Source organism: Teleopsis dalmanni, chromosome 1 (genome assembly GCF_002237135.1).
Source record: "Teleopsis dalmanni isolate 2A chromosome 1, ASM223713v2, whole genome shotgun sequence".
In the NCBI taxonomy this organism is placed as follows: domain Eukaryota; kingdom Metazoa; phylum Arthropoda; class Insecta; order Diptera; family Diopsidae; genus Teleopsis; species Teleopsis dalmanni.
The window spans coordinates 174,758,901-174,771,642 of record NC_051846.1 but is presented as its reverse complement, the minus strand read 5'-3'; the positions used below and the strand labels follow the sequence as shown (position 1 = coordinate 174,771,642).

The 12,742-nt window shown below is 28.5% G+C and overlaps 1 protein-coding gene across 1 annotated transcript in view; it reads right to left on the bottom strand.

Annotated features, from left to right (window-relative positions):
- Window positions 1-4,324, bottom strand: part of LOC119666754 — a 31,358-nt gene extending 27,034 nt beyond the window's left edge. Inside the window, exons 1-2 of the mRNA XM_038076037.1 lie at window positions 4,178-4,324; window positions 2,136-2,282 (exon numbers count right to left, since the gene is read on the bottom strand). Coding sequence (XP_037931965.1) covers window positions 2,136-2,282; window positions 4,178-4,324 — 294 coding nt within the window. The remainder of the gene's footprint in view (window positions 1-2,135; window positions 2,283-4,177) is intronic.
- Window positions 4,325-12,742: the final 8,418 nt, after the last annotated feature.

The following is a 12,742-nucleotide window of genomic DNA, read 5'->3' as shown; positions in this document are numbered from 1 at the left end:
AGAGAAAGTAAGAAATTGATAGAAAATAAGAAATTACGATTTAAAAATGGTCACGGTGACGAGGCTTTATGTGCGACATGTTGGTCAAAACAGTGTTGCTCAGTCAAAATTGTCAACATCTATGCCTTTTAAGGGCAAATTAATACAATTTTAATACATTTTGGAAAAAAAATTCCAGGAAGCAACGCAGCCGAGTTTATGTACTGCTAATAATCGAATTCTCACACTTTCCGATTTAAAAGAAAGGCGTATAATTTTGTAAGTATTGTTAATAATTGTAAAATAACAAATTAACATTTTTACAGCATCTATGAGTTTATTGCAGCTATTAATTTTTGGTGTCAAATTGTAAGTGAACATATCTATATTTCCTTTTAAATTTAGGCACAGCCAAAACGTATTAAGTAGTAGCAAATATATGAAATTTATAATATGACTTGATGTGACTTTTCGCATAACATGCATTTTGGTCATGATAAAAACGAGCATAAAATGGCCGTGACCATTCGTCATATAACTGTCTGCATAACACGAGCCTTATAGACACGTCAAATATGAAATTATTGTTTCCAATATAAATTAAAAAATCGGAATTAAGAGAAAGAAGGAAATATTAAGCAATTATCTTAGATATATAAAAAATCCGTATCATACGTTTTTCCCAATTGTAGCTGAAGCTCAAAAAAAGGTGCATGTGTGTTTTGCTCAACAATGTTTTCTTTACAAATTTGAGAATAGGCGCTCCAGCACAGTTAATAAAATTACCGCGACTGATAAAATTTGGTTCTATATATTGAACCCAGAAACAAGACAATAATGCTAAATTACCAAATAAATGCTGACTTCAGAATTCAGCAACAAAAGTAATGGTGGTTATTTCTTTCATTAGAGAGAAACTAATTATTTTCTTCTGAACATAGAACAGGGAGTAAAAACTATATACGTATAATATGTTGAAATCTGCTTGCCATAAGTTTAAGAAAATGAAGTAGGGTCCCTTCATTTAAGACTGATTAACCTTGCTCTTCATATTACTGTAATACATCTGGTTACTCCAGCTGTCTTCTATCGAAATCTACTTTTATCAACCTCAGGATCTTTTCAGCAAACATTCCTATGCGATCCAAGTTTATTATATTTTCAACCATTTTTTTTATCACCATTCTTGGAAAGAAAACACCAACTTGCACTGCTAGCACTTCTCATTCGGGCAATCACTTATTGCTGACTCTACTTTGTGCATGCGGTAGAAGTAGCTGTTGAAATATCCATGATCTGACAGGAACTGATTGAGGTAGTAGTTAATCTCGGCGAAGTCTCTTACTAGCCACTTTTTTAGCTCTGAGATGAGCCTTGCGGTTCGTCGTTCAAGATTATCTGAATCCCAACGATGCTGTCATACTGCAATGGTTCTGCACCCTATCGACTGCCTGTCGATGTTGTTGTTCCCTATGTGTTTTGCCTGCCAACATGTCTTTCGCTCTTGATCCTGCAGGTCAATCGGAATATTACCACTAATCACCAGCACCACTGCTCCTTTGAAACGGTACGGTACGATGAAGATATCCTCAAAACTGCTGTTCGTTGCACTGACGCTAACGCTTTTCTGCAATATTTTGCCTGTGGGGCATCTGCCCATATATCGCTTCCATGTATATATATTGAACTAGTCAAATGTTGAAATAAAAATTATACCGGTCGCAGACAATTTACTCGGGGATTAATAGAACTTACAAGATCGATCACGGCAAATATAGGAACATTTTTAAATTTGAATTTTTTGTATTGAAACATATTTGAATAGATTTTTTTTTCAACCTCCTTGTATATCATAATCTTAATTCGTTTAAACTCATTAAAACAAATAGTCTTGAAAGTTTGTATACTTATGTTAATTCATTAAAAACAAAAAGCGGACATTAAATTGCAGTAAAATAATTTTTTCAATTAACCTTCTATTATTAACATGAATTTAGTGACCTGATTTGTGTCCAAACTCCTCATACTGAAGAGTTTATGATTAAAAATGTTTGAAAACAGATATCTCTATACCGTTACATGTGGACTTTTTTGGTATAGGAATGATTGCTTAAAGTTTATATTTTATGTAACAATTAACGGTTTATATTCATTACCTTACTATTCCAATTTGTCTTGCCATTTGATGAATGTTTTCCACATATGTTGTTATCTCTGCTACTGCCATTATTGTTATTGTTACTGATAGTTTTTGGTGATTTCTCGGATGCTGCAGTTTTAGCTTCACCATTTGATTTTTTGCTCTAAAAAAAAAGTATTAAAATATTAAAAACATATAACTAACTAATTATTGAAATTAATGCAAAAATTTCTTTTAAAATATTGTTAAGGTATATACTTATAATTAATGATAACGTTAATTATAAACATAATTTATAAACCGAGAAACCAGACATCATAAACACTATATAGTATGTAATAATTAAACAGCTGAGCACGTTGAAACAATTTATGTTATTTTTTAATTTTATAATAAAATTTGCTTTCGTTTTGTAATCTCATTTGCTTTTGTTTGATTTAATTAATGTGTTGGCCTAATGATTTTTCACAGATGCCAAAGGTAGTTTATGCGCAATAACTGCAGCTTAATTATAAGACACGTCTTAGGCGATATGCAGACAAAGCTCTAGATACACTGTCGTACTCATCTACTCATACTTAAAACTTATGTATGCATAATTTAGTGTATGCTGCATATATGCAGTAGTAATCGTATAATCGTATACGAGTATGTTAACTGTGAGTAGTGAGATGCGCGTGATACGGCTTCTTTGTTATCTATTAACCAAAGCATCGGATACATAACAATTTAGCACTAGTAATATTAGTACTCAAGTTTGTGAAAGTTCGTCGTGGATGTAATTCACCAAATGAAACCTTAGCTTCTTATTTTCCAAATACACAGCGTTAAGTAACGTACATGGACTCCTAACTAAAATGAAAAATGCTTTACATTTTACTTCCACATGAGTTTCAGCTGAAATAATGGCATATGTGAAACTCGATTGAAGCAACTGAATCATTAAACAAATGTTTGCAAAACCTCTTAAAAACCACTTTTCTACAACTAGTTTAAATAATTAATTAATTATTTTGGTGAAATATTTGCTTGTCTGAAAACCTAAACTGTCGACATACAGTTTTTATGTTTTGTTTATGTGTTGTTTAATATATATTTTATTATAATACTAATTCCAACACTTGGGAAGTGGATTTATTTAAAACCTATTACATGCGTTATAATACTACATTAATTATTGCTTCTTCTATAATCAATTTTTTTTTATTAATTACAAGGTTAACTATATTCGACGGACGACACTGTGTCACAGTCGCTATTTTAATTATATTTATTTTTATATTTATTTATATATTAATTTAAGATACATCATATTGTAAAAATGAAATTTAAATTGAAAATAAATATACATACATACATACTATCCATTTTCCTTGAAAGATATAGAGTGGAACAAAGATGAGAAAGTTTCCTCTCATAAAGCAAACTTTATTAATTTTAATAACATTAATAATAATTGATTTAATAAAAAATAAAACAAAGTTTCACTTGCAAAAACTACATCTTATCCAGCAACTTAAAGTACATCAATAAAGCCAAATATGGTACTTTTTAATGAAAGGACTGGAAACCGTAAAATTTCACCTAATAGCACACGTGAAAAATTGTTAATTTTACGTTCATTAAAAAATTCTTAAACTTTCATTAACAATTACTTTTACTTTGCATCACCCATAAATTTATCCTATCCAATTTGGAACAGTCTTAGATTTGAAATACTATATAATTATTATATATGCCATTTCGAACTTAATATACCTTCTCTGATCTTCTTTATGTGAAAAAGGCAATTTTACCATTTGATCAAAAAATAACGAGAAGTTTAAAAAACACGCAAAATTTTAATTCAAACTCTCCTCTTGCGGCAATACGTGCATGTCAACGCTTGATCCAATTTCCCATACAAATTTTATAGGCCACCGAAGGTATGGCCTTTAGTTCACGCAGCGAATTCTTTTTTATGGCCTCTATGGTCTCAAAACGCGTTACTCGCAATGGCAATTTGAGTCGGGGGAAGAGCAAAAAGTCACACGGGGCCATATCAGGAGAGTACGGTACTTGGTTGATATTGGTGGAGTTTTTGGGCAAAAACTGCGACACAATCAACGTTGTGTGAGCCGGTGCGTTGTCGTGGTGTAAAATACATGAGTTTTCCTTCCATAAATCTGGACTCTTTTTGCGAATGGTCTCACGCAACCGACGCATAACGGCAAAATAATACTCCTTATTGACCGTTTGACCATCCGGAAGGAATTCATAGTGCACCACACCACGAATATCGAAGAAAACAGTCAGCATAACCTTGATTTTGGACCGACCTTGGCGTTCTCTTTTCGGTTTCGGCTCACCTTCGAAGCACCATTCGGTCGATTGTTGTTTGGTGGGCATGTCAAATTTATAGACCCATGTCTCATCACTAGTTATGATGTGTTCGATGAATGTGAGGTCACTATCTGCGTTGGAAATCATCTCTTTGGCCACATCACAACGACGCTTATTTTGAATGAAATTCAGCTAAAAATCGATACACGAATATTTTTCGACTTCTTTGTATAGACACCAAACAAAAACTAATCATACTAATCGTAGCTCGGTAATAGTTCTAAAAAAATTCATTTAGGCAAATGTACTCATTAAATTCGCTAATAAGGATAAATGTGCTCATTATGAATAAATCAACTGATTTAAGGCGAAAAATGTCAAATGCAATTCTTAAAAATAAATTTCTCACAGGGGAAATTACTAAAATTTAAAAAATTTTTGATATATTCTATATTTAAAGTAAGTGCTATCATTTTAATACCCTCAAGTTGCCATAAGGACATTTTATCTCCTGTTAAACTAAATGGTCTTTCAAATGAAGATAAGAAAATCACATATGTCTACTACCGACAGTAATTGTAAGGCATATGAGGAAACAATCACTTAAACATTGAGGTACTGTACTCCTGGACAAAGACATAGAATGTGACATAGATTCCATATCCTCTTTTACATGACAATAACTTATACAATTTCAATTTGCAGTTGAAAAGTGAATGTTGTGATTATTACTAAAATGCTTAATTATAAAAGATATAAAATTATCTTGTTGACATTTTCAAATGCTTTTTTATTGAGAAAATCAAAAAATTGATTTAAGATCATAAAGTATATAAAAATATATAAAATGAAAAATAAAAATGATAATAGAATGTTTTGTTTCCGATTACCTTTAAAGTTACGAGTATTTTGATCATAATAAACGTACTGTACCTTCGATTATAGGAACCTATAACCCACAGTTATTTCCAAAGGCATAGTTATTTCCATCTTCATCATAGTTTACTGGGAGACATTTAAAAACTATAAATTTATGACCTTACATTTCAAATACTTGGTTTCATTTATATCTACTAGTAACTTCAAATTTTTTTATTCGTTTTTAAAATCTCTTAATTAATTACAGACTTATTTTTTTTTCTTTCAATTTTTAAATAATTTACATTTACATATAAGTAAATAAAATCATTCAGAAAAAATTAAATGCCTTTGCATGTCTTAAGATTAGTAAAAAAAAACATTTTTTACATGTTTTTAAGTACTAATTGAGGAGAAGACATCGGTGGGCACAAGAGCAAACACGCGATACAAATTTTGGTATTTAATGATGATGTTTTACTTTTTTCTATTTGTATGAGTATCTTTTTTGATTTTTTGTTTGTTTACTTCCCATAGTTTAGGCATTTCTATGTCGCCTTCAGATTCATTTTTAATTTGACAAATTACCCGTTTAAAACTTTAAGCGACGCCTTTGTTACTATGAATGATTATTCAAAATTTTTAAATATAGTAATTTAATATTAAAATTAAGAAGCTTAAATGGAATTATTTGTTACATGTAATAATTTCAAAAAAGATCTTATTCTGCAACAAAACCAATGAATTTAAAAGCATTGTTTCTATTTTCAAAACTACATGAGAAATCAGTTAAATTAAAAAGAGATTATAGATCAATGGTAACATATTGCAAAACTTATTCAACTTTGATTAAATAAAATGGTGATGTAAATCTGTGATTAATAATTTTATACATTATAAAATAAATATAATATTTATTTAAAAAAATAAAGTAAAAAGTAAAAGTAAAATTGTTAATAAAAACTTTCATAGTAATAGTAACAAAACTCCAGAAAAATATGCGAACAAAAAAGTCAAGTACGGCTTTGGATCAGTTGGTTAAGGTGCGCTGATTCTGAGCTTCACATTTGGCAGGACCCTAGTTCAATTCCTGGTACTTGCAGTCTCAAAAAATAATTATTTACGAATAATTAAATACAAGAATTATTTCCAAGACACTGATGATGGGTATTTGGCAATACTCGAAACAGCTGTATGGTCAGCCAAAAATTCAATTAATTAAAATAATATAAAAAATAAATTTTTGTTGTTGTATTTCACTAGTGTTCGAAAAAACCTCTTTTTAAAAAATAAATATTTTATAAAAATATAAAAGAAAACACTTTAAATCCAAAACTTATTTTTGATATGTATTTAGTTATAGATGCAACCTTTTAACCCGGTATAAATTATAACTGATTACACATATGTCCGTCATATATCAGGTTCTATCTTTTATGGTGAACATATGTTCTACCTTAAGATTAGTAGATGATGATTACAGATGACCAGATCCTTTAAGAAGTATGTACTATATGATACTATATCTAATATATGATGTGATATTTATTTAGTTTTAGTTATAGATGCAACTTTCTTATCCGGTATAAGTTATAACTGAGTACACACATACCTTATATATATTACGTTATGTCATTTATAATGAACGTATGTTCTACCCTAAGACTCTTGGATCTACTGACAACTACAAGTGACTAAGATTATCTAAGTAAGTAGCATGTTAAAAGAGCTCTAAAAACAAGCTCTGTTGAAAAACATAGTAGATTTAAACATTTTTCCATTTTACGACAGCTGAACCACAAGTTGTTAAAGGGATCACCTTACCGAGTCCTAGTATCATTACCAAATCATTAAAAATTTCTCAGTATTGTTATTATAAAACTGAGGAACACCTCATACATAAGTAGTGAGTGAGTTCCCAACGTGTACTCACTTACTACTTATAATCCTAGCTATGAAAAAAAGTTACAACTTTTAATAGAATAAAAGACAAACTTCGTACCTAATTTTTCAAGGTTTAAAAGCTTAATAATTATGTTTGTTCAGCCAACATTTGATTCCACGTTATAGATCTATCTTTTACATAAATGTCAATAGTATAATTCACAACACAAGGTAATTTTCGCATGTGTGTTCGCTATAGACTACAGCTAAATCGTGAAAAATATTTGAGTTTACTCTAATTGTTCTCGTGATTATTCAGAGAGTAGTTCAGGATTTTATAGATTACGTAGGAGTCGTGAAAAATATGTTTTGAGGGAATTGTAAGTTATATCAAAGTACACACTTTATAAATGACTGTTAAAAAAAAAAAGTGGGTTAGGTTTGTCAATATTTTTGTAACATATAAAAGAACGTTTTACACCCCATAATGTATTTATGTTACATTCTTGATAACCTTAACAAACTGAGTCCATTTGGCCTTGTCCGTCTAATTTTATGTCAAACTAGTCTTTCTCTTTTTTATTTATTCAAATAAAACTGTTAATGAGCGGACTCTGATCATTTTTCGGATTGGCCACTATAATCTATAGCTGCTCTATAAATTAAACTAGCAAGTATGAGTTTACTACAATCGAAAAGACTATTTAAACTGAAGTAAGCCGTCACATCGTGATAGAACAACACGTATTTTTTGATTCAAGGATATATTCACACGTAAAGCTTATCCAGCTTTAATAATTAACAAAGTATTAGCGTGTATTAATATTATATATAATATTATATTATGTAAGAGAATGATTATTATGTACTATATTATACTATATTATGTATACTCATATATATGAGACCTTAATATAGATTTAAAGTTTTGTACAAAGGGTATCTAAGCTTCTTCAAAACTAAAGCTGACATCATTACTTGTATTGATTTAAATTCTACAATTTTAAAAGTTTTTAATGTCTACTTATATATCTTATATTTATGAATGCATATGAGACTATTAAAATCTTAATAATATAATAATTAAGTTAGTCATACTAAAAAATCTTTTAACAACTTTTTTTATTTTTTCAGTCATTAAACTCAAATCATAACAGATAATTGATCACAGTCTGCAATGCTTAAGTTTTATGTTTCTTTTGTTTAACAAATATATTTTTAATTTAAAAAATATTAAATAAGTAATAATTTTAAGTTATTGCTCTACAGATTTATAACAGTTGTAGCTTCCAGATACTTTATGAAGTTTAATATAACAGAATTTTGTACTTGTTTATGAATTCATATTTATTATTTCAATAAACAAAATATGTTCTATTCTTTTAATTACATGAAAGAGTCTCAAATTTTCAATAAAAAAATTAATTATCAGAAATAAGTTCTTCAAAGAACTACCATAAGTAACTTTCTCTTAACAGTTCTAAACGAATTGCAAAAGTCTGAGGGAAAAAAAGTTGTTGAAGTTTATATCGTGTGATAATTAGCACATAAATGTTATATTTCTATTATTAAACCTTTACCAACATAAAATAAACATAAGTTTTAAATAAAAAATTTAATTATAATATATAGGTTAATAATGTTTGTAAGACAATAATAGACATTAGATATGCTAATTTCTGTAAGTTTTTCAATAGCTGATCTATGTTACTGTCATGCCTAAGTGTGCATATGTTTGTTTCTATTCCAATATAAAGGAAAGCTTAAGATTGATCATATAAATGTAGCTAACAGGAGTAGAAAAAGTGGATCAATGGTAAGAAAACTTAAATCCTCAATACAGTATATTAAATATATCTAAGTAAATTAATAATAATTATAAGTATTTATTCCAATATAAAGGAAAGCTTTGTATTGATCATATAACTGTTGCTAAGAGGAGTAGAAAAAGTAGAGCAATGGCAAGAAAACTACAATTCAGTATCCAATACAGTTTATTGATTATATATAAGTAAATCTACGCTTATCAAATCTGTAAGCATGGATACACAATGTTTCGTATAGGAAATGGAAAATATGTTTAAGTTTATATATAGAAACTTAAGTTTATATATTTAAGTTACATTTTTTTAAGTAAAAATGACTTCATGAAAATGTATATGGTCTTACCCTATAGTGCTATTACATCTACTGACTCTATAATGTTAACAATGAACAAATATCTCTAGAACTAAATATAAAATATCTTTGTTGACAACAGTATATTTTCAAAAAATAAAATTTATTTTAGTTTCAGAAATTGATCAATCAAAAACGAGAACTAATACAAATTAATTTAAAGTTAAAAAATTAAAAGAATAAAATAAAATAACCCAAAATTGTAAGAAAATATAGTGCTTTAGGAAGAATGAAAGCGTTCACCATCGCGATAACGAAGGACTTGTAAACTAATCATAAAGATTGCTTCGTTGCTAGAATCTTATATCTTACATTAGACAGGAATAAAATGAGCAGCATTTTGGGTTTTTGCAAACCTACAATTCCTATACTTACTGGAGTACGGGGCACTGTTCTATTCCACCAATGCTAAATCGGTGACAGATTCTGAGAATATATTGTGCAAAAGTTGCAACAATAAAAAAGAGATAGAATACATTAATCACTTTTTATATCTTTGTTCCATCGTACAAACAAAACGAGTTTAATATTTTGGAGAGCGTTTCTTTATTAGCCTGTCAGAGATAATAAAAGTGCAATAGTCGGTTCTTCTCCCTTTTATTTGAATATTTCTGTTAAACTAAATCGTTTAGCATTGTTAAGAGATAGAGATAATAACGCGATTTTTGTAATTTCTCTCTCTTCTTCACACAACTTTTATGGCATCCCAAAGACCACTAAATGCAAATGAATTCACTAATCCCAATGACCTAACCTAATAGAATAATGAGCTGATAATGCTAACACTAGATAAAATAGATCTACCCATGCTCGCAGTTCAGATCGATCTTATGGAACCTTTCTCTTTAAAGATCAATCAATCAAAATATTACATGTATCGACAATAAAATATTATATCTACAATAAAAAATCACCGAAATCGTTGTTTAATAGTTTTACTAAGCAAATCCAAATATTTTGAGCATAGATTTTTTTTTATTCTTCAGATTTTTTTTAAAAATTCTGCACACAAGTACTGATCTCCTAATTACATTGGTATGATACCTGGCACTGACAGTCTAACTACACAATGTACGAATATTTGAACCAATATGCAGTATGATAATCTTAAAATTAAAATTGACAGAAAATTATGACAAAATCTTTTTGGATAGTACTCCATTCAAAAACAATTCAATAAGTGGAATAGCATTCCATCTATAATATCATTTATCTATCTTTATTATAATTCTTTAATCGTTCTTAATTTACACAAGCCATCAACGTGTATACAAAAATGTTAAATGTTGCAATGTTTAAAAAAATCCAAACAGAGTAATCTTATAACGGGTGTGAATTTCAATTAAATAGATGTACTTAACTGCGATACATTAACAGATACTTGAAGGTCTTATAAATTAAAGTGTAACGCAATTTTTGAGACAAAAATTTTATATATAACAAATGCGATCAGAGACGCAAATAATTAAATGCGAATTACTTTTTTGTGGTTTACGTGACCTTTTTTTCTAAAGACATAATTAATGAATTCATTTTATTTTTATATACGATTATATTTTTGTATATTTTTGGTTTACGAAGTGATTGAAAGCGTATCTTAAATAAAGAATGAAATTGTTATTATCGAAAATTTAAAATAAAATAATTGTCGGAATTTATGAGAAAATAAAATTAATAATAAAATACATTTATATTCATCTAATTAAATCAAGGTGTGCATTTTTTATAATAAATCATTAAATAATTTTATGTCTAAACACTTCAAAAACAAGTTCATTCACAATTAAAAGAAATTAATATCTAAATATAAGTAATTTTTTATTACTTTAATACTTTCAAAAAGCCTGTACGTTTAAAATTAATTAAAATATTTGAATAAACACCGCGAAAATGAGTACTTTTCATTAATAAAGCATATAAAAATGTGTTAATAAAACAAAAGTAAAAGCATAAATATGTATCACTGGTAGCAAAAGTAACATAATCATTACAATTCGAAGCTCATTTCGAACCCATTCCAACTTCAAACTTTGGCCAATTTAAAGTAAAGAAAAAAATGTAAACACAGTCACTATCATTGACTCAGCCAAGCACCAGCAACGCGACCATGAAGTAAAAGTTTTACACCAACAAAATTCAGAATAGAAAACAAAAGTTAAGATATTCAGATTGAGATACTCGAACGTAGATACGAGTATCGCTTTCTGCAGTAACTTGAAATTTCAATTTTGTACTCGTAGCGTGCATTGCGGCCTCTGCTGATGTTTCTCTTGGTGCTGATGGTGATGTGCTTTAAACGCTTTGGGGTTTATTGGTTAGCTCAGCTTTACTTGGTGATGTGAAACTAGATCAACCGGTTCACTGCAAAATGATTTGTAAATAACGCTTTGATCAACATTTTACGTTACAAAAATGCCAATTTCAACAAAAACGGACAAGTTTGGACTGAAAAGTTAAGTAAATTAAATTTGTTTTCTTTTTTTTAATTTATTTCCTGCTACTGTTATACAAACTGTCCCCAAAATCTAATTTTACACAATTTATGGTGTATATATACATACATACAAAAGTATATTATATTTATACATTTTTTAAAATTTAATTAAAACCTTTGAAGATTCTGAACATGATTTCACAAGTTTTTTTTAATAGTCTTTTTAAGTAATTTAAACAAATTTGGTCATTAATTAACATAGAAAAATAATCACAAGTTTTTTTTTTGTAAAATAACTTTTTACTAAAAAAAATATATCATGTGAGTTATGAAATATGAAAAATTTTGTAAGTTTGTGATACTTTTTATTATTATTAACGATCACTTCTATATTATAAATAAAGATAAAAAATTAAATTTATATAAACACGTAGGTTAACGAACTTAAAATTATTTTAACGTATTATTTCATGCATTCCCTGTTAGAAAAGCGTCAGAAAAATAAATAGTATGATATAGTAGCATTCATATGCAATTAAAAAGCCAACTCATTAAACCAAAATATTTTTGTTGTAATATTAAAGATATCTTAACCTATAGGCCTAAGTGGATCGCCTGTAAAACGTAATGTAACCTGACTAAACGGATCCTTTCAGCCTACAAGTGAAGATAAAATAACCAAACTATAAAGACGAAATAGATTTTTAAAATAGCATTATAAGCAGGTAGTAGATTCCCAAAGTTGACTAGTGCATTCAACTATAAAAGGATGTGCTATATATGTAATACAGTCTTGTTAAAAAATTTATATGTAAATTCTCTAAATACATTCGTAATTTACAGATAGATTACTACTACTCATTAGTTACTATTACTCACTAGTGAATTTAACAATTCAAGCATATACTATACAGATGAGACAGTCTTCTTAAGTTCCATCAAAGTGT